This window comes from Oncorhynchus nerka, linkage group LG2 (assembly GCF_034236695.1).
Source record: "Oncorhynchus nerka isolate Pitt River linkage group LG2, Oner_Uvic_2.0, whole genome shotgun sequence".
In the NCBI taxonomy this organism is placed as follows: domain Eukaryota; kingdom Metazoa; phylum Chordata; class Actinopteri; order Salmoniformes; family Salmonidae; genus Oncorhynchus; species Oncorhynchus nerka.
The window spans coordinates 53,737,386-53,759,829 of NC_088397.1; the positions used below are offsets into that span (position 1 = coordinate 53,737,386).

General features: G+C 42.6%; 3 protein-coding genes across 5 annotated transcripts; 2 read left to right on the forward strand and 1 right to left on the reverse strand.

Moving 5' to 3' along the window:
• Positions 1–353: 353 nt before the first annotated feature.
• Positions 354–6,166, forward strand: LOC115138033 (transcriptional adapter 3). Of its 3 annotated transcripts, none has more exons than XM_029674425.2 (9): positions 355–438; positions 957–1,190; positions 1,430–1,677; positions 3,652–3,757; positions 3,945–4,077; positions 4,231–4,334; positions 4,475–4,584; positions 4,804–4,995; positions 5,454–6,166. In XM_029674425.2, the coding sequence occupies exons 2-9, from the start codon at positions 981–983 to the stop codon at positions 5,644–5,646; spliced, it is 1,296 nt and encodes a 431-aa protein (XP_029530285.1). In that variant the 5' UTR covers positions 355–438; positions 957–980; the 3' UTR covers positions 5,647–6,166. The 3 variants fall into 3 exon arrangements, with proteins under 3 accessions (XP_064856245.1, XP_029530285.1, XP_029530291.1); XM_029674431.2 differs by lacking the exon at positions 355–438 and adding an exon at positions 470–554; XM_065000173.1 differs by lacking the exon at positions 5,454–6,166 and having other exon boundaries at positions 354–438; positions 4,804–4,999.
• Positions 6,167–7,013: 847 nt separating this feature from the next.
• hmces (5-hydroxymethylcytosine binding, ES cell specific) lies at positions 7,014–12,539 on the forward strand. Its single transcript, XM_029674443.2, is given in 8 exon segments — positions 7,014–7,122; positions 10,371–10,585; positions 10,733–10,876; positions 11,001–11,213; positions 11,476–11,545; positions 11,548–11,629; positions 11,743–11,932; positions 12,164–12,539. Coding segments are annotated over 7 exon segments (1,089 nt in total). The 5' UTR covers positions 7,014–7,122; positions 10,371–10,396; the 3' UTR covers positions 12,365–12,539.
• Positions 12,540–13,483: 944 nt separating this feature from the next.
• Positions 13,484–20,863, reverse strand: LOC115138062 (ras-related protein rab7-like). The gene is made up of 6 exons (XM_029674464.2): positions 20,507–20,863; positions 16,590–16,652; positions 16,339–16,465; positions 15,995–16,213; positions 15,767–15,895; positions 13,484–14,892 (listed from the first exon to the last, which is right to left on the reverse strand). The coding sequence occupies exons 2-6, from the start codon at positions 16,640–16,642 to the stop codon at positions 14,797–14,799; spliced, it is 624 nt and encodes a 207-aa protein (XP_029530324.2). The 5' UTR covers positions 16,643–16,652; positions 20,507–20,863; the 3' UTR covers positions 13,484–14,796.
• Between the last annotated feature and the right edge of the window lie 1,581 nt (positions 20,864–22,444).

Here is a 22,444-nt window from a genome sequence, read left to right on the forward strand (position 1 = left end):
TTGGCCTCACTGTGGGGGAGTTAAATAAAATAAGAATTTAGGCAAAGTGATATTTTTTAATAATAATTGTATTAAGAACTATTGTATTATTACACATAGAACTTCAGAAACATGAGTGACAAATACAAATATTTAGATCCTTAATATTCGTTTGATTCCCATTACCGTAAATACACATCCCCAAATATGATATATTTTTTTAAATATATGTTTTTACCGGAGATACCATTCTACAATGTAGTGTCTCTGACATTCTTTATTCTTTACTTGGTTATCAGTGAAACAAAAATATTAGTAACAATTGAAGATAATTTAACACTCAGAAAAACGATTTACAAGTTTTCAAAATTGAACACGAATCTCTGTTCCTGAAAATTCTTACCCCCCTTCTTCCGTAGATGGTTCAGTCAATGATGGATGCCAGTCTACGGGTCAGAGGTAAGTTAAATAGCGGTGTGTTAATATTCAAAATTAAGCCAATTTACATGGTGCATTTGTAATCAAACCACTGTCTTGTCCAGCTGCATTGGGGGTTCTGATTGATATTGTGAATGGTCAGTTTAGTTTCCGACGCACTGGTCATTCAGCGCATACTGTGTTAAAGCCAGCAAGCTAGCTAACGTTCACGTTATCTTCAATGGAAATCACCCACGTTGTTCCCCGTTCTTGAAACTAATATGAGGAGCCTTTCCAGAGCAGTGGTCCAGGGTTGCTTTATTGACAGATTAGTTTTCTTCTAATCCTGCCACTCCTGGTTCTGAGGGGACCCACAGGATGTGCAGACTTTAGTTCCAGCGCAGTGCCACCCACCTGATTCAACCAGCCCTGACTTTAATAGTTGAATCGTGTGTGTGTGTGTGTGTGTGTGTGTGCGAGAGTGAGAGAGAATTGACTGTTTCATGATGTCTGTTAATTTTTGTATGACCAATGGTGCACTTGATCTCTCCTCCACATAGACATAGCCCACTCTAACCATCAAGATGAGTGAGTTGAAGGACTGCCCCCCTCTAAAGTACTATGACTTTAAGCCAGTAGAGCATGTCAAGGTGTGCCCCCGCTACACTGCCGTGCTCGGGCGCTCAGAGGACGATGGCATCGGTATTGAGGAGCTGGACACACTGCAGCTGGAGCTGGAGACTCTCCTGTCCTCTGCTAGCCGCCGTCTCAGAGCTCTGGAAGAACAGAGGCAGGTAAGGCAGGAGTCAGTAAGCACATCTCAAATGTTGTCATTAAACAGTTGAGCAGCTTTTATGTCATTGGACAGCCTGAGTTGCCTCCTTACTCTACCTGCTGCTGCTACACCTCCATCTGTAATGTTGGACAGGCAAGATATTTTGCTGCCATAGTGTTTCTGCTACTACAAGTGATACTTGTGTCATCCTTATTTGATAATTATGTTTTGTTGGTGACTGGTACCTATTTTTCTCAGATCCTCACAGACTGGCAGGATAAGAAAGGGGACAAGCGCTTTCTGAAGCTGGGAAAGGACGCAGACCTCTCAGCCTCATCACGTCACAAACCGAAGAAGCAGAAACTCGATGGAAAGGGCAGTCACGGGCCTGGGCCTGGTCCTGGACGACCTAAATCCAAAAATCTGCAGCCCAAAGTCCAGGAGTACGAGTTAAGTGAGGATCCACAGGACATTCCCCGTAATCCTAAGAATGATGCCCCCAACAGGTCGGTGACAATCACATCTCACACAAACAGTGCTCTAAGGCAGTGTTTCACAACCCTGGTCCTCATATCCTCAACAGTAGACATTTTTGTTGTAGCCCTGGACAAACAGCTCATTGAGGGCTGCTTCTTCTTCTTTAAAGTGTTATGGCAAACTACACCTATTGGTGTATTGCCGCCACCTACTGTTTTGGCTGTATATCAGCCCAAATAATTAACTAAATAAAACTGAACAAAATAAACAAAACACAATGTACACCTTTATTCAGATTCAACTGCCAAAGCCCAACCCTACAGGCTCTGGGGCCTGGGAAGGAAGAGCATAGTTGGACAGTATTCTTTGCAATGTTTCAGCAGTGAAATCCTGGAACCCCAAAACCTTTCAGCCGCAGTTTCTTGGACTTTTTCATTTATGCAGTGCAATTAATCAAATGCCCGATAAACACCATACCTGCTAAAAGCTACTCAACCTTCTTCACAATCAGCATATCAGTTTCCCTCAACTGTTGAACAGCACTGAATCTCCACAGTCTGCGGAGCATCCACCGCTATATCTTCAGCTCCCTTCGCTCCTTCAACTATTTCACGTGCCTCCGTGTAGGAGACCTGCTGAATAGCCCTGACCCTTGCCACTTCATACTCCTTTACCTTAACCAGGCACTCTGGGGAATTTGGAAGATGGTTGCCATCACAATAACATCGTACACTCTCAGATTCTTCAACAACATTCCTTCGACACACACTTGATACATGTCCATACCTTTCGCAATTCCGGCAAAACACCAGCTTGGACACACAAGCTCTCACCGCATATCTAACATATACCATCTTCACATTTGAATGGAGATACTCTTCCTCAAACACTAATAATACTGAAAGGCTTTCTTCTTTAATCCCCATCCACTGCATGGTTCAGCCGGTGTGTTCCAACTACTCCTGGTATTGCTCCTCGTAAACCACAAGGCCTCCACATCTAATACGATGCCAGAGATGACAACTTTTAAAGGTACTCTGCTACAAAAATCAAAACTCTCCACTTCATAAGTCGATAGTTTGTCCTTAATGCCCTTTCCTTCTGCTCTTTCGACACACAAGAAATCAAAGCAAAACCACTTCTGGTCCCTCTGACCGACTCCACCTTTCCCAATGCATCCCTTACCATCATTGATACTTCAAACGGATCCCGCAAAAAGCATCATTGTTAGTGAACCCTACTCCAACCAAAAACCTATACTCATGAACAACTTGAGTCCTTTTTTGTTTGTTTCCTTTATCACGGTCTTTCACTCTTCAGCCAAACTGCAAGTATCCACTCTCCACCAATCTCACTCCCACTGGACCAGAATCATCCTTTACATCTTTGGAACGAGGCCCGAACTCAGCAGTCTCCACCACGGGTACTTCAGGTTCCAAGCTACTAGAGCATATATCCCTCTTTTTACACTTGTCGCCAACCTTCTCTACCACCCCGCTTCCCTCTACTCAACTCATTCTCAGCTGTCATCACTACACCTGCCACCGCAATTGATTCACCCTCACTCTTGTCGTGTTCAATTCCTTCTGTAACTCTTCTAGAAGTTCTGTCCGATCCTCCATTCCATATTCACTCAGGACATATTTTCTTCTGTTTCCCTTGTCGACCATCCTCTCCTTCAACAATCCTTCAGAAGGTTTGTACAATCTCCCACTCCATATTTATTCATAATGTTTGTTTCTTCCTTTTTCCATTGTCTGCCATCTTCTTGAACCCATCAGCTTAAGATGTTTTTGGGAAACCGGCTCATTCAGGGGTTGATGATTAGTTGACAAGTTGAATTAGATGTGCTTGTCCAGGGTCACAATAAAAATGTGTACTGTTGGTGGTACTCGAGGACCAGGGTTGGGAAACACTGCTCTAATGTCACTGACGGTGTTTGGCTGTTTTTCATTGTCCCACATGCAAGATTTTCCAGTGTATTTGTGTCTTGTGTTTTCCAGATTTTGGGCATCAGTAGAGCCATACTGTGCTGACATCACAAATGAAGAAATCCGGGTTCTGGAAGAACTCCTGAAGCCCCCGGATGATGAGGCTGAATACTACAAGGTACAATATTGAATCCTACCCCTTAATGCAATGAGCATAACACGACACAACTTATAGTAGCTGGCCTCTCAGGTCCCAAGCACTACTAGCCTATCTGATAGAAGGTATTCTGTGACTCATCCTCTGTTACACATTGCCCCAAGGAGAGAACATAGATAAATAATATTGTATTGATTATATTGTGTAGATTCCGGCATTGGGGAAACACTACTCTCAGCGATGGGCTCAGGAGGATTTGCTGGAGGAACAGCGGGAAGGGGCTCGAGCCAATGACAAGAAGAAAAGCCTCATGGGACCACTGTCTGAACTTGACGCCAAAGGTGAGGGCAGGCTAGGAGATGGGGATAACGACATACAGCATGTATTGAGTGGATGAGCCTTCACGAATGAGTAGTGTTTTGTCTTCCTCTAGCATCATCAATTTAAAAAATCATGTTTAATTATGTCTGACACAAGGGATTTTATTCTCTTAGATGTGGATGCCCTGTTAAAAAAGTCAGAGTCCCAGCACGACCCACCAGATGATGGTTGTCCTTTTGGTCCTCTTACACAGCGGCTCCTTCAGGCTCTTGTCGAGGTCACATATTTCAGGCTTTGTTGTTTACGCATACAATTCTAAATGACTTAAACACATCCCTGCAAATAACTAGTCGATTTGAATACTTTAGAATTAAACTGTAGAGCTGAAATTCTTTAAGTATTGTTTCTTTCTTGCAGGAGAATATCATATCACCCATGGAGGATTCTCCAATCCCTGACATATCCGGGAAGGATGGAGGGAACGAGGGGGCTGGGACCTCACCTCGCAGCCAGGGCAAAGCTTTTAGGTAAAGGCATATCCTCCATAAACTAACATCACCCCGTTATAACCTTGTAGGATACACTCTACAGATACCCTGTAGGAAAATGATAAATAGCAACAAAGGCTTTGTAGATTACACCAATATATTCCAATCACTGATTGCTTCTTCTGCCACTCAGTCACTTACCAATCAGTCAACTAGATCTTTCTTTCCGCTGACTTTCCCACTCTCCCTATTTCCTAGTGTTCCTCACACGCGCTCTCTCGAGGCACGGATTAAGGAGGAGCTGATGTCTCAGGGGCTGCTTGATTCTGAGGAGCGACCCGGAGCAGGCGGAGACTCTGAGGATGAGGTGCTCGCTGAGCTCCACAAGAGACAGGCTGAACTCAAAGCCCTGAGTGCCCACAACAGATCCCGTAAGCAGGAGTTACTCCGGTGAGAGAACGAGAGAAAAGTGCAGGGGAGAAATGTAAAATGTACATGAGCAATAAGGTTGATTTAAGGTCCTAAAGAATTGTCTGATGACTTTAAGAAACGTGTCAAACTCATTCCACGGAGGGCCGAGTGTCTGCGGGTTTTCACTCCTCCCTTGGACTTGATTGATGAATTAAGGTCACTGATTAGTAAGGAACTCACCTCACCTGCTTGTCTAGGTCTTAATTGAAAGGAAAATTTAAAGGAAAGCAGGCACTTTTGACACCCCTGGTTTAAGACCTAAAAGGAGGGATGTTCTTACGTTGATGATAATGAGTTGCATTTATAGAAGGCCCAGTTGCTTCACCTCATCACATGTGCAGTACCTGAACACTCATCAAAAACTAGTACTGGATTTGGCTATTATTCACAACACGCCTCATAGACTTTAACCGTCCCTTCACCGTCCTCCTTTACAGCCTGGCAAAGGAGGAGATGCGGAAGCAGGAGTTGCGGCAGAGGGTCCGGGTGTCTGATAATGAGGTCATGGAGGGCTTCCGTCGCATTATGGCTGCCAGGCAGAAGAAACGCACACCAACAAAGAAGGAGAAGGATCAGGCATGGAAAGCACTGAAGGAAAGAGACAGCATCCTCAAGCTGCTGGATGGGTAGAGGGGCAATCATTTAGGGTGGGTGTGGGAAGGGGTAGTTTCAGTCTGCCAATGAGTATATACTGTTGTATATGTGTGTGTGTGTGTGTATCTGGTCATATGCTTCCATGCTCTAGTGGCCATAAGCATTTTATCACGTTTTCTTACTCTATATAACTATCCAATGGAAGTACAGTGAATACCTGCAATGATGTAGCATGATTGTCATAGTTGTTGAAAATGGAGGCATGCATTTTTTGATCATTTGTGTATTCTTGTATGAGTATGTGAACTAAACTTTCAGTGTATTCAGTTTGACCATCCTCACCAGAGGAGCTTATGATGATTTCATGTGGTACTCTGTGTGCATTACTGGCATTTGTTTTCTGAGACTAACTAGTATTGTTTTCCACTGGCATTTTCCAAGTTCTGTTGTTGATTTTGTTTACATTTTATTTAACGTTTATAGTGTATCTCTAGTATGGAAAAACTAAAACGTAATGTGTGAAAAAATAAATATCAGGAAAAGGGTTGTGAGGGAATATCAATGTGATGTGCAATTTACTTTTAACACTACATAACGTTGCAAAACATTTAACCAACTCAACTGGTAGGGATGAAATGGAGAGAAGGTTGGAGAAGCAACAGCTGTGCTGGAATGCAAACGATATGAGTGTTGGTTCTGATGGTATGGAGTGGGAAGATGAGGGTCAAGGAGCGGAATGGTCAGTAGTGGAAAGACAGATTATGATACACAAAGCAGTAGAGTGTATAGTAAAGAAAGTATATAGAGGATCAAGGTAGGAAGCAAGAGTAATGTGTTGGAATGGAAAGTGGTGATGGTGTTTGAGACCACAGGTCCTCATTTACACCCCATCTGACTAACCAATGCTGTAGAGAAAGAGGTGGGTGAAGTCAAATTAGCTCGGTTCATTGGAAATGGTAGATTGTTCATATTTTGTGGTAGCCAGGGTCAGCAAGAGAAGAATTGGAATAATATTAAAAGCCATGTCCCAGGTGTGTATTCTAGGTTGAGGGGAGTCATCACTGGGGTCCCAATATATGTCCATAGATTATATTTAAGAAATGTGAAGGGAGGAAGAGTCATTGAGGCCAAAAGGTTGATCAGTAGGAAAGAGGGTCAAATAAGTGAAAGCTTATCAGTGCTGCTGAGGTTAGAAGGTTTTGCCTGGAAAAGTAAAGAGTCCTTAGTTTAAATGTCAGATAATTTGTCCCATCCCCATTGCGGTGTATTAAATGCCAAATAATTGAACATGTAGCTAGCTGTACAATGTAAAAGAAGGAAAAGATGTACCCAGATCATGATTGATCGTATATTCCATCACAGTAGGTAGCGACATGCACAACGTTTGTTTGCGTAACCGCCACGATATCAGAAGAAGAATAACCATCTGAACGCGCCCTCTGACTTATGCTGCAGTGACTGGCAAGTCGAGACGAAGTCCAGTCCGAAACAACAGAAATTTCACAAACAACGGTAAATCACCACTATGTAAATACTTATATTTGGTTCTCCCATTTTTACCATGCATCGAAAGATTTGTCAGCTATCTGAAGTTGAATCGTGGCTTCCTAGGCAGTTAGCTGAAAATAAAGTTGCATGGTTGACTTGGTAGTTAGCAAGCTAAGCTAACAGATAGTTCACGTTACTGGTAGATCGATATAGCTAGCTATTAGCTAATGCTTCTTGAGTCACCTTGGAAAATGTTTAGTTTGTCAGTTCGCATACCCAATGCTTTCCAGAAGATACCGAATCTACTTTTACATTTGTTTACACCGAGCTGCACTGTCATTGGGGTCGGAACTAGCCAGCAGATCCTACCCACTTGCTTACAGCTGTACTAGGGTCTGACAGCCTTCCTGTGTAGATTAATGCCATATGTCCACCAGATACATGCATTTTGCCATATGTTGTTTTTGCCAAATGTTTAGCCCACATTTTCTGTACATCATGACCCTTGCAAGGTTGCAGAACAGTTTGCAACATAGAGAAGACCATTTTCGCTCTGTTTGACCAAAGCTAATAATTAGAACAGATGAAAGTTATTATCCTGTTGACTAATGGTTTCATAGGATGGCAGAGCTACCAAGAGACTGGTGCGCACAACGGCATATTACAACAATGAATCTAGTTTGTTTCTATTCTTTCCACTCATCTCTAGCAACATCAACAAATTGAACTGGTTGTTCCCATATAGAGTACTGATTTCAAATCACTAGCTTGCTCTGCGTGATGGCATGCTAAATTACACACTGAAAAGTGCTGTGTGTATTAATTCTGTACTGCGTTCTGTTGGCTACCCAAGTATAGTAATGATGAATTGTCTGTGTCATTCTTACCAGAGATGAATTTCCAGTCATTCATCCAGTATCTTCTCCTCTCTAACTACACAATTGTCATCATAATTTGGCCTCAGTATGGTGCAACCCCCGCCATGGGACACGCATAATGAACTTCCATTTGTATCACTGCACGGTAATGCAACTCACGAGTTGAAAATATTGAATGCATGCGGTACACAGAACGCACTGCAGCCTAGTGCGGCATCCCAAATGTAGCATTGCGGACTGTTCCATTAACAATGAATAACGTCCGCCGGAGCGTGAAGAGTTTGATGTATCTGGTGGACATGCATATTCTTGGTACTATTTGAAAGAAAACACTTTGAAGTTTGTGGAAATGTGAAAGGAATGTAGGAGAATATAACACAATAGATCTGGTAGATGAAAATACATCACCATCTTTGAAATGCAACAGCAAGGTCCCAAATCTAGCCATCATTGTAATTCCGATGGTGTCCACAAGATAGCAGCAGTGTATGTGCAAAGTTTCAGACGGATAACTTGAAGTATGAGTAAACTACATGACGTGTGAAGTCACCCAGGTACATTTGTGCAAATCGTGAAGGAGACATTTACATTCACTTTACATTTTTCTGCAAGAATATCATTAAATCTGTATACTTGGACTTTGATTTAGCTTTTCCAGTGTTAGTAGCCATATTATAAGGTCAACATTTGCAAAACACCCAGTTTTCATAACTTCATAACTCCTCCATATTTCTGTCCAAATGAAAAAGGCTTGCTGTCGCACAAGGTTAGCAGTAACATTTTGCGACATATACTGGGTTTCTGCATACTCCTGTAAAGCCCAGATCATTAGCTTTGTTTGACCCCGATTGGTGCTTATTTGACAAAGTGACAGTCAATCAAGTGAAGACCGCCCACGTCATTGACGTGCCATGAAGGCGTCGCTCTCTGACCAAATTTGGTGTCCTATAGGATATACTACACTCCTAATGATATAGTGAAGTCTGGTTACGTTTTAGGATCTCTGAGGAATAAATATGAATGTTATTTGACTGGTTGAAACAACGTTTAGGGTTACGTTTTCACAGATTCCTTTCTTTGCCAATTGAACGAGTGGAAATACAAAATCGGATCATGCTATATGGACCTTTTTTTAGGATATGAAAAATGATTTTTATCTAACAACACTTCATGTTTTCTCTGGGACCCTTTGGATGATAAATCAGAGCAAGATTTCAAAATGTAAGTACACATTCCACCTTCGGAGGTGAATTTATCAAACCTACCGCTGTAAAAAAAAAAGTGTTTTGTTGTTAGGAGCTCTCCTCAAACAATAGCATGTCATTTTTTCCCGCAGTAATAGCTACTGTAAATTGGACAGTGCAGTTTAGGCTAACAAGAATTTAGGCTTTCAGCTGATATAAGACTTGTATGTACCGACATTTGTTGTCTCTCTAAAATCTGCGATCGTGACACACGGCGCTAAATGATTTACAACTGTCCAGTTGACGGGACAGCTATCCCTATGAAGTTTAAGACACTGTGGAGCCGGAGCAAGATATGGCTTGGAAAACGTACCACAATCCAGGGGTAAGAAATGCGTTGTACTATGAATTGTTACATTAACCCAACTGTTAAACCGAGAAGATTGAACGACTGCTGTTTTTTTAGCAGTCGTTCAATCTTCCCTGTGTAACAGCTGGGTTAATAGTACAATTTGGAGTATAATGCATTTATCATCCCTGGATTAAGGTACGTTTTCCGAGCCACATCTCGAGCCAGCTCTGCGGTGTCTTAACCTATACATGAAGCCTGTCCGACCCTAGTGCATCTGTAAGCAAGCAGGTCGGATCTGCTGGCTAGGTTCAGAACAGGTAGAGCCAGCACAAGATATTGGTCGGAAAACGTACCTGGTATGTCACTGTACTGCAAATTGTACCTCTATCCACACTGCTCTATCGAGATTGATATACTGCTAGTTTTCCTGGGAAACTGCCCATTCCGTCCTCATGCTAGCTAGCAATAGCCACAGCAGCCATTATGGAATGTTGCGTTGAACAACAAAAAAACTGATTGGCTGACACTGCCATTCCATAATGGCCGCGGTGGCTACTGCTAGCTAGCATGTTTTCTGGGAAAACAAGCAGCTTTTTAAATCTTCTCGATGTATCGTTGTGACTTGCCTATTTAAATAAAATTATGGAAATGGGTCAAATTTGGAGTACAGTGGCATATCTCATCCCTGCATTGAGGTACATTTTCCGACCCATATCTCGCACTGACAAGATAATGTTACCATGATTGCGTTCCGACCCCAGTTCAGCTCAGTGTAAACAAGCGCAATGGTAGGGTCGGTATCTACTGGCAAACCCAATGCATACATTTCATGACTGCATGTTGTTGTTATTCCATCAGACTGCACTGGGACTACTGGGCTGAGGATGTGCGGGAGGACTGCATGCACCCTGGCGGCAGATGAAGTCAGCCGCGCCTCCCAGTACAGAGACCGAGGAGGGCAGCGTCGACAGCCAAGGTGGAAAGACGGAGATTCTGATAAGTACCGACCTTCCTACAACAAGAGCCCCCAGTCTTTGAGCCCAGTCTTGTTATCCCAAAGACATTTTGTTAAGGTAAGTATAGTTGTGCAACTGAAGCAGATCAACTGATTCTGGCCAGGAGGGCTGGATGTTTCTTTTGGGGGGCGTCATTTGCGCCTTTCCTTGAGGAAAGGATTTGTGTATTAACCAGATGGTCCCCATCTAACCCTTTTCTCTCAGAATGCCCCAGTGGATGAATGTGTGCTGGCAGTGATGCGTTGGGGCCTGGTGCCTGCCTGGTTCAAGGAGAATGACCCAAACAAGATGCAGTATAGCACCAACAACTGTCGCAGTGAGACTCTGCTAGAGAAGAAGTCCTACAAGGTGTGGAGTGAGTTTGATTCATCTCCACATGAAATGCACATAACTCATTGTCAACAGGGACAGCGTGCATCCTCAAACGGTTTCCATGTGTATTAGTGAATGTTTGTGTACTATTTCATTTCAGGATCCGCTGTTGAAAGGACAGCGCTGTGTCATCCTGGCTGATGGCTTTTATGAATGGAGGAGGCAGGAGAAAGACAAGCAGCCCTTCTTCATCTATTTCCCCCAGACTCAAGGACCCGTTCATGTGAAAACAGAGGACCAGGATGAGGGAACACCCTGTAAGGAGGATCCACAGACATGCAGTTCCGAGGAAGGCTCTGTAGACCAGAAAGAGGTGAGCTTCTGACACACATGGACCATGCATCACTGAGCAAACACAGAAAACTGACAACATTCAGAGTAAGATGCTTGAGTCTGATTATACTGATGATATCCCCCATCCGCTGCCCCCCCCCCCCCCCAAAAAAACACCCCTTTTGACTCCATTCAGACCCATTTGTGATCTTTCTCTGTTTTTAGTCTGCAGTAATGAAATAATTTGAGCATTGCCTTTTGAGCATATATACCTTGCCTATTTGTGTGTCTGTCTTGTGTAGGAGGACAAAGGAGACCATGAGTGGAGAGGATGGCGGTTGCTGACCATTGCAGGACTGTTTGACTGCTGGACTCCCCTAGTGGTGGAGATCCCCTCTACACCTACACTGTGATCACTATGGATGCATCCCCTAATCTTCAAGGCATCCATGACCGGTAAGGGCCTCGGTCTCAAGCATTACTCTCTCTTTGAGTAAATTGAGTATGTTCTGTGTATATGAGAGTTTGTGTATGATGTATAATTACCAATGATTGCGATTGACATACAGGATGCCAGCGATTCTCGATGGAGAGGAGGAGGTCAGAAGATGGCTGGATTTTGGTGAGGTCAAGTCATTAGATGCCCTTAAATTGCTTCAGTCCAAAAATACACTGACCTTTCACCCTGTCTCCTCATTTGTCAACAACTCTCGAAACAACTCCCCTGAGTGCCTGCAGCCAGTGGATCTTCAAGCTAAGGTACAACAGCTTGGCCTCACTACATACCCATATTTGAGATGTCTGATGATGTGTTCCAACCATTGAATATCTCATGATCATTAGAAAGGTGGTCCCAGACTGAACATTTCACATATTTACTAAAAATCTAGATTTAAAACCTAAAGAGAAAATGTATAATTGGCTCCATACAATACTACTTGTTCCTCCCTGCCTCCCTGCCTCCACTTACCCCCTCATCACCTTCCCCAGGAGCCCAAGCCTTCAGCCAGCAGTAAGATGATGATGGGCTGGCTGAAGAGCAGCACGCACCCAAAGAGGAAAGAGTCAGACACTGGGGAAGTCAAACAGGAGGGGCACACAAGAGAGACCAGGCCTGAGAAGCAGCTGAAGACTGCAGGGCCTCTCCAACAGTGGCTGCAGGGAGCCAATAAGAAACCCAGGACCAACTGAGTGGGACAGAAACATTGACTGACTGAAGAGAGAAGGGAACAGATTGAAAAATGTAGACCTCATTGTCTTGATATTGCGATGTGTTGATTGATGTGGAAGAGAGGAAATGATTTCTGATTGTTATGTCTGTCTGGTAATGGTTAAAGATAGTTATTAAACATTTTTCAGATTTTGATGGTTCTGTCATGTGTCCGCCTTCGAAAGTGACCAATTTTGAAATTTTATGTACGAGCAGTAAACCGAAGAATAGAAATACAGAGTGCCCCCATGCAAAACTACAACTGTCAATGTATCCCCAAAAGTATACTATTGATTATATACTGAACAAAAATATAAACCCAACATGCAACCATCTCAAAGATTCTACTGAGTTACAGATCATAGAAGGAAATCAGTCCATTTAAATTAATTAGGCGCTAATCTATGGATTTCACATGACTGGGTAGGGGCACAGCTCTGGATGGGCCTGGAAAGGTGTAGGTCCACCCAATCAGAAGGAGCATTTCCCCACAAAAGGGACTTATTACAGACAGAAATACTCTTCAGCACCCCCCCTCAGACGATCGGGCAGGTGAAGAAGCTGGAAGTGGCGGTCCTGGGCTGGCGTGGTTTCACTTGGTCTGTGGTTGTGAGGCCAGTTGGATGTACTGCCATGTTCTCTAAAATGACGTTTAAGGTGGCTTATGGTAGAGACACTAAAATGTCAATCTCTGGCAACAGCTCTGTTGGACATTCCTGCAGTCAGCATGCCAATTGCACGCACTCAACTTGAGACATCTGACATTGTGTGAAAAATCTGCATATTTTTGTGGCCTTTGTCTCCAGCACAACGTGCACCTGTGTAATGATCATGCTGTTTAATCAGCTTCTTGATATGCCACACCTGTCAGGTGGATGGATTAGCCAGGCTGTTTCACATCCGGCCGTGATGGGGAGTCCTGTAGGGCGGCGCACAATTGGCCCAGCATCGTCCAGATTTGGCCATTTTAAATCATTTGTGAACCGATTTGCCTGGTTAAATGAAATAAAACAATCTTGGCAAAGGAGAAAAGCTCACTAACAGGGATGAAAACAAATTTGTGTACAACAATTGAGAGAAATAAGCTTTTTCTGCATATGGAACATTTCTGGGCTCTTTTATTTCAGCTCATTAAACATTGGACCAACACTTTACATGTTACGTTTATATTTTTGTTCAGTATGAGCCGTGATAGTCACCTATGCTTTACATGTTCTCCTTGCAGAAACACACACATTCTTTATTCAATGACTTATCAGTTCCTTGAAATCCAAAACCATTTTCAAACAATGTAGATGAAGCCATTTCATTAATATGATTAATGCTAACAGATTTCCCCCGTGTTTTTTGTATAATTTAAATAAAAAGTTGTGTTCTCGGTCCTCTGATGCAATTCAAATTCTAAACATAGTAATAACAATATACAGACAGATCTGATCAGTTAAAAGAAATATCAAGCACCTGAGCTATCAGCAGACGTGGAAACTGACAACATGCATGGTTTTTGCCTACGCAAAACAATTGACAGACTTAAAGATTTGCACACAAAGTCTTGCAACAGTTGCCAGTGTAAAAATTAGGCAATAACTAATAATATTTATATGCTTGAAAAATATCTGTCCCCTCCCCCAGCTGTATCCGATAGGACGTCTTCCCTTTGATTCTCTACCCCTTGTGTCAGGTCGCAGAATGTTAACAATTTGCTGCTCGACTTTTCCAATTGAGAAACAAAGCATGTGTCGGGCAGTTAGGGGACAGAGTTCAAATCCACACTGCCTCTTCAGCCTCGACTTAAAATGTGTTTCTTTATTGTGGCTCCAAAATGAGGTGTCAAACAGGATTTTAATAAGTCTACATAACAAAGTGCAAAAAAAATGCCTTGAACAACACACTCATATGTTGGACTTGCTAGTTCACTTCCAAGACAATTAACACATGTATCTTTGGGCAGTACATTGGCATGACACACACACATATATAAATGCATCATTCTGATCCTTTACAACCTCCTTTACCACTGGAACTAACCCACCCTTTAAAATGTCATAGGATTTTATTTCTGTATGTATGCATGTGTGTGAGGTTGGGTGGTGCCATGGGAAACAATGGTGTCTATAAAAAAAGGTATTTGTGTCATGAGACAGTTAAGGGGGAAATACTAAGCAGATATCAGGTTAATAAATGCTCTAATATCCATCTGGGTGTTCTTTGGGCTTGGAGACTTATCTTGAGAGTAAGTGTGTGATGTGTACACTGGGGTGTGAGTGCAGCATGTGTAAAGTGTACTTTTCGAGCGGAACTCGCATCTACGAAGGCCAGTGATAATATTGGGCGAAGGGGAGCACACAGTGAGGCATAGGGGTTAGACAAGGCAAGACAGGGTAGCAGGGCCGACAGTAAGTCTGCTAGGACCTCAGCAGCTGCAGGCCTCCGCTGATGGCTTGGAACGTTCGTTCCTGTCCAGCTTTATCGGTTCAGGGAACTCATTGTACAACTCCACCTCTGTCTCCTAAAGGGAGAAAAAGACAAGATGACGTTAAGCTTTTTGTGTGGCTTCCAACGTGCATGGAAATCAAGACCTCAGTACAACAACTTGAGGAGTAACAAAAAAACTATTTCAAATCTACTTGGGTATTCAATCCTCAAAGAAACATTCTACAAACTATATAAAAAAAATGGGAGGAACTTTACATTGAAATAACTGATGAAACATGGTTGAACATATTAGGAGACTCAACAAAGCTCCACCAACTCAAGGTCATTTAGAGAATTCTGTTGGAAGAATGTTATACGTTTCTTCATAACACCTAAACTGAAATCAAACAGACTGGCTCACTACACCCTTGTTGGAGAGAATGCGGTCTATTGAGGGTGGATCACTCATATCTTTTGGACCTGCCCCGCAATCTAAACTTACTGTGGAGAAATAAGATCTAACATTGGAAAAATAACAGGATTTGACATAGAACAAACATTCATTTCTTTGTACTTGGGTGAAATACCTGATAACTTATAGAGAAAAGTACCTCGAAGGTCCTACTGTCACTAGGAAATGGCTACAAAAAGACCCTCCCACAGTGACACAATGGATAGACATTGTAAAAGAAATACACCACATGGAGCGTATGACCTTTGCTTTAAGAACACAAGGAGAGAGGTCAGGAATACTGGGAAAAATGGGTTTTGTAGGTCTAATTCAAAGACGTCAATGTAACTAATATGATGAAGGTATGATGTTCACTGTAACTGACAGTTATTTTTTGTTGTTCTTTTATTTTACTTTATTGGTACTGTGTTCCTCAATAAAAACAAAGTATAAAAATACTGTCAATACACACACGGCATTCAGCTAAGCTCTCATAAGCTCCCTTCTGACCCCCTACCTGTTTAAGAGCATTGCGTGCAATAGTCTGGAAAGCCTGTTCAACGTTGATGGCCTCCTTTGCGCTGGTCTCGAAGTAGGGGATGTTGTTCTTGCTCTGACACCAGGCCTGTGCTCGTTTAGTCGTCACCTGTCAGATACAGACAAAAAACAGCCGTCATTCTCTGAAGGCACACACAAGCTACTTACTATCAGATGCTCTGGTCTCAAACGCTACAGCTGGATCCACCTGTCTGATCTCCAGGTCAATCTTGTTGCCTAGCACCACGAAGGGGAAGTTCTCGGGGTCTCGGGGGCTGGCCTGTATGAGGAACTCGTCCCTCCAGCTGTCTAGGGTCTTGAAGGTGTTGGGGGCAGTCACGTCAAACACCAGCACGCAACAGTCTGCCCCGCGGTAAAACGCCACGCCCAGAGACTGGAACCTCTCCTGCCCCGCTGTGTCCCAGATCTGTGACAGAGCACAGGGGAGGGGCATACATGTTTATGAAGAACAATACAATATAGGCCTACCCATTGACCTGTACTTCAGCACAGCACTTGTGATGCAACTTGATAGTACCCCTTCCCCAGTACCTGCATGGTGACAAGCCTGTCGTCCACCATCACTTCTTTCGTCAGGAAATCAGCTCCAATTGTGGCTTTGTACTGGTTACTGAACTTCTTATTCACATACTGGTTCATCAGGGAGGTCTTCCCAACTCTGACGAGATAGATTCAGGTCAGCAACAGATATGACAGAATGACTGGTAAACACATATATTTTGTAACCTTCTATGATAACAGAGAAGAAGTGTAAGTGGCTGTGGAAGGTACAGGACACTCACCCAGAGTCTCCCAGGATGATGACTTTAAGTAGTACTTTCTTCCTAGACGTCATTGTGCCACAGCTGGGGAAATATAAGGCGCACTCAATTAGAATGGTGGACTGATCATGTGGCATGGCTAACATGACCATCATATGGTCATCCTCATTGTTAGCATGATAAACACAGTATAAAAGCAGCCTATAAAAACAGGCACACAGGCCTTTGCCGCCCCCCCCCCCCCAGGGTTAAAAAGCAATGCTGTTTATGCTCTATGACGCAGGCAATATTATAATAGGCAACTACTGCAAATACTATAACACATCTTCGTGCCATGGACTACTTGACCAGCTGCCAGCTCACCCTCACCGTAGTCATGTGGTCCAAAGCTAATTGTCCAGCCGTGGGGATTACGACACACAAGAGACTGGCATGACCGCACACAGAGACATTCAGGAACACATGTAGGTTATACACATCAACACACATAACAGCAGACCAAAGGTCAAACATTATACCACCTGTCTGTCAATCAAATGTAAAACCACAGCCCGTTAAAAAGTTGCGATTGGCATCTGGCACAGTGTGTGTTGAAATGCTCGGAGTAGGAACAGTTCTGGGAATGTAACCAAGTACAGTTTGTCCCTCACTAAATAAGAAACAACAAACAGACTAGTTTTTAAAACTCTGCCTTCAACATGTTCCTCTATTTTCACTTGTATAGGACTCCGGTTTGGGAGAGGAATGTAGGCTTAACGTAAACCAGAAAACGTTTCAACATGTGAAGGCCAGTTATGAGACTTGATCCACAGACAGCGAGAGTGGAATACACTATTCTTCTTGATAAAGCATCTCTTGCTCTCACTGACCAACATTCTCTTAACAGCATCACCAGATCTACCCCAAATAACAAATTCACAACATTTAGGCTCAGTAAGGCTGCCGTGCAGAGCCACCATTAGCACTGTTTCTTTCTGTCAAGGAGCATCACCTTTAATGGTTACACTAGCATTGAAACGAAGCAACCTTCATTTCAACTTAAATTTATTTCAAGCAACACAACGTGACAATGAGGGCCCTCTTACGAATTCTGCATTGACGGTAATATAATGTGCCGTTCAGAGGGTGGAACATCAACTGTAAGGAAAGTTCAGACTAGGCAGAAGCAGCATACAGGAGCTCATAAAACGTGACTTTATTCTCAGAAAGCAAAAACCATCTTAAATCAGTTCACGTAACAGACAACAATTTATAGGAACTCGTCAGGCATTACTAATCAATCATTAAGATTGCTAAACTTTATAAATACTGCACCCTCAACTTCAAAACTCCTTTGCTAGTTGTACAATCATGTAATTAAGAAAATTGCTGGAAAGAAACAAATGATTGTTTTATTGAATAGGACATCATTGCTACTTAACGTGGATCCAAGTTCAGTTTTGAGATCCACTGGCGTCGGAAACGTAGTGAGTACACGGTCTTGTACCTTCCTAAATCTGACTTTATTTATGAGTAATCAAGCAGAGTCACAAGTTAATTGACATGAGAAAACTCAAGAAAAAAAGCAACTCTACAGAGTGCAATGACCACAATGAATGGCTAAATGACTTCTGGACACGAAGGGTCCACGGAACTCCTCCTCATCACTAGATTCCGATCCTTAAAAGCAACGACATACAGTATCAGTTCCATTATTGGTTTCACAGTAAAATGGTGTTGGTTCCAAAAGAATCTGCAGACAAGCATGGAAAACACCAGGATAGTATTGATTCCCTATGACTGACTGGTCGATAAAGATCATGGAATAAGGAAACAAGCTATCAGGAGGGGCCAGAAACGTGATGACATAGGCAGCCTAAATTTCAAAACAAGCCAGACATTTTCATTGCTGCAGTTCTTGCACAAGCAGTTAGAATGAGACACTGAGTAACTATCTTCAATAGTAACAAAGGGTTGCACCTTTAAAAAGACAGTCAACGTCCACTACCTCTGCTCTTTCATTTCAATCATGGGCTATTGAAAGCAAAGGGAGCCAACACTGGACCATGCAGTTTGCATTAGGCTAAGCTTTGAGTACTGAATCTTACATTTGCTTAGAGCAGACAAACAAATACTGCAGCATGTCAGACAATTAAATTCTAATGTGAATAGTTTCCTGAGCACAGTATTAACACGGACTAAAATGGGTATAATTAGGTTATTTGGTGTAATATAGTACAGCAAAGTCAAACTGAACTAGTTTTTCAATTTGTCAGTAAATTGCACCACAGGGCCTTGCATCTAGGAACCCAGACCTGGGATGTAGACCTACACAAATGATCCATTAGACCACTCGATTATGAGGGTGGAAGATGGATACATGGTGGCAAAATAGGAATAACCTCAGTCTGAAACATTAAATGAAGCATTACATTTAAAAAACAATCAATTTCTAACATTTATAGGGCAGTTCTCTGACTGTGGTCTGGCTGGCTGCAACCCATGACATTCATGCGAGTTGGGTCACATGGTTATCTAGAAAACAACACTAAGAATGATGTATTGCTTAGTGCTACCCAGAACAGCCATACCCTTACCCATTTTAAAATGTCAACTTCATTGGGGTGACGTCCCAAGGATCCCGTTTAGACTAATCATTAGTCGGATTGCGTAGCAAAACATTTGGTCTGTTGCAAAACGGAAACAGTTTACTTCAAATGGAAAACGTTTTGCAACAAAAACAATTTATATTGGACAAATTCCGGTAGGTCCCTCCCCGTTTCGTTCACACGATATTTCCAAACACCCCACAGGGCAGACATCCCAATTATTCGCAGAAGGAAACGACGCAGAGGAAGAAGAGCTGGATGCCTCGTCCGGACCCGCAGAAAACAAATAGGAAAGCTGCCGTTACCGTCAATATTACTCGCCAACGTGCAATCATTGCTAGCACAGTCATAGTACTAGGCTAGCTATCTACCTAATGATTACAGATGAGCACATCATAAAACACTAACGTTAGCTATTTTACCAACCAGGTTAGCTAAATTGACTAGCATGACAGCTCTAGCTAAACTGTCTGCTTGTTTGCTAATGCTAACGTTCACTATTATATTACATAGCCGGTATCATATAATTAGAATACTCTAATTTAATAGGATCTCTATAGACGGGTTGGTGGTTTAAGAAACAAAACTGACACGTTCCCAACTATTGGACAAAACAGACAGGGTTGGCTTAGATTGTTGACAACATGTAAACTAGTTTACTCTCAATGTTTATTGAAAACATACATTTGCACAATGAGCGCTTGTCTCAAATGTACAGTTGTTAACTAGCTAGCGAAAGTCAAACACCTAAAAACAAAACATGGTATCAATCAGAAGATACAATGGGACAGCTTTGTCATTGTTGACAGCTATCTGAATCATAACACAATTTCCGGCCACATCGATGCGCGCGCATGACGTTGTCAACCAACCGGAGTTGAGTAAGTTTAGTCAGTTAACTTCACCCCTGAAGGGCCTAGCTAGTAAGTTAGCTGGCTAATATTAGTTATTGCTAGCTATAACATAGCTTAGCTATCTATACGTCTACAGAGCCATGAATTTAGAAACGTAATACTAAACAGTTACATGGCTCTGGACGCATACTGTTAACGCAGACATTAGCCAACTAACTAGCAACGCCATTTGACATGTAACTTAACGTTAGCTTACTGGCTAACTGCACAGTGAAATTGGGACAGAACTATAGATTGAGTGACACACAGAGTAGAGAACAATTTTTTACCTAGCTGACTTTAAACAGTGCACAGTGAGTGGCTAACTTTAGTGCTCAACGCGGGGACAATCGACCCGTTAGCTAGCTCAGTACTTGGTCTCGTCTTACTAGCAGGCTAATTGGTAAACATAAAAAAAATATTACTGCACAAAAAGAATATCGGCTACAATTCTTACCTTGATCAACCAGAACCAATGGATGGTATATTAAAGAATGTCAAAATGGGCCTTTCGTCGTACTGGATGAAAAACAGATGAATTCAATTGTGTCTGTCTGCCCCCCAACCTAGGCTAGCTAGTTGCCGAGATCGGACGGAAACTGGCTGGTGCCACCAGTGGTGGTTAGTTGCAGTCAGGACGCACGTCTCTTTAATTATAACGCAATATACTTTCAATACTACTAGGTGGCCACTTGTGTTTCCAAAGCAAGAGCAATTATTAAGCGAAAGGAATCCCTGCTTGTTTACTTGAAGAGGGACTATTTCTTTCGTTTTCAGTCTCTTGTCACTTCCTCCAAAACAACTGTGTCAGCAATCTTTGACATCAGATGTTCGTGAAGACACGCCCTAAACCCGGCCCCCTTTGTATTCTGGTTTATTTTCAGGTCTGTGCAATTAGGTATCATTGGGACGTCCCTACCTTCATTGAAGTTGAAATTTAAAATGGTTAGGGTAGAGGTTCGATTAGGGACGTCCCAAGGATCTCGGATCGCTCTGACCATTATTTTCATCAACAACAACATTTGTTCAGACAGCTAGCTATAGGCATTATGCAAGTTATTAAAATTAGAATTTGATCATGTTGTGTACTGAAGGTATCTGCCAAAAGGTCTGTATCTTTATGCAACCCCTCAATCTTTGTCAGAAATGGGATCATCCTGCATTCTCTTGGGCTTTTGTTGGAAGTGGGCATCTGTTCATAGTGGGGTTTATGCATGGTCTGCCTCTCAAGAGAGGGGGGATATTGTTTTCCCTGTCACTCCCTGTATTCATTGTTCTGGAACTTTATGGCACAAGAGATCTGCTTGGCTTCTACTCTGATTGATATCCCTTCGTGGTTCAAAGTCCACTCCAACACCATTCTCAATGGAAGCTTCACTGAAAGTGTTTTGTTCTAAGAGTCATATGTAGGCTTAATTTGCATCCGGGAAATTGGCTGGCCCATGTGTCTAAACTAGAAAGTCAGCTAACTCATGGATTGACTTTCTTCAGTAGTATTTTTTGTTATTCACCTCTATGAAAACATAGCATAATGACTCACACTAAAGTATTCTGCTGCTCTGTCATTGGCTACATACTTTACTTGTATACATACTTTAAATTGCAGAGAAGAAACTAAAGTCAATGGGTGGTGCGTTGCGTTTCGCAAGGAGTCTGGGTAGCCAGGCAAATGAAAATCCTCTGGCCGATTTAAACATGGGTCAATAAAGTTTGAGAGATAATCCATCTCTATTCTGGTCGTCTTCAACTAAAGTTAGTTGTAGCTAGCTACACACAGACCTAAAAGGTAAATATGTCACTAAATGTGTCATGTGCTAGGTATTTTAACATTAAAAAAAATGTACACCATTTTTATTTATGTATTAATACTTAATCAGTCGTCTTCCTCAAATCAAGGGGATGATGCCACAATCTTTGTGAGAGGGAGGGTATCTGATTTCATTGGTACTCGTGACACTTCATTCAGGATAAATGGAGTTAGCCTCGAGTTAGCCTGCTCCAGAGCAGGTTAGTTCTGAAGGATTCATTACCATAGAAATGTACCTGGCTAAAAGGTGACCCACTTTTAAATGACCAGTTACCCTTACACTGTAAGGTATGACAGCAGTCGATGCTTTGGTTTTGGTCGAGTCATGCGTCCTCCGAAACATGACCCGCCAAACCGCGCTTCTTGACACCCGTCTGCTTAACCTGGAAGCCAGCTGCACCAATGTGTCAGAGGAAACACCGTTCAACTGACGACCGAAGTCAGCCTGCAGGCACCCAGCCTGCCACAAGGAGTTGCTAGAGCGCGATGAGCCAATGGGACATCGGTTATGACACAGCCTGGTATCGAACCCGGGTCTGTAGCAAGCAACACTGAACAGCAACCACTGAAACATGCATGAGAGTACCA

What these genes read in the sequence shown, in the direction of transcription:
- LOC115138033 (XM_029674425.2), top strand. Translation starts at nt 981, where the DNA reads ATGAGTGAGTTGAAGGACTGCCCCCCTCTAAAGTACTATGACTTTAAG. An exon ending in ATGAGGCTGAATACTACAAG is followed by an intron (nt 3,758 to 3,944) that starts GTACAATATTGA and finishes TATATTGTGTAG; the next exon opens with ATTCCGGCATTGGGGAAACA. An exon ending in GTCTGAACTTGACGCCAAAG is followed by an intron (nt 4,078 to 4,230) that starts GTGAGGGCAGGC and finishes TTATTCTCTTAG; the next exon opens with ATGTGGATGCCCTGTTAAAA.
- LOC115138062 (XM_029674464.2), bottom strand. Translation starts at nt 16,642, where the DNA reads ATGACGTCTAGGAAGAAAGTACTACTTAAAGTCATCATCCTGGGAGAC. An exon ending in TTGACCTGGAGATCAGACAG is followed by an intron (nt 15,896 to 15,994) that starts GTGGATCCAGCT and finishes TGTATCTGACAG; the next exon opens with GTGACGACTAAACGAGCACA. An exon ending in CACGCAATGCTCTTAAACAG is followed by an intron (nt 14,893 to 15,766) that starts GTAGGGGGTCAG and finishes TTCTCCCTTTAG; the next exon opens with GAGACAGAGGTGGAGTTGTA.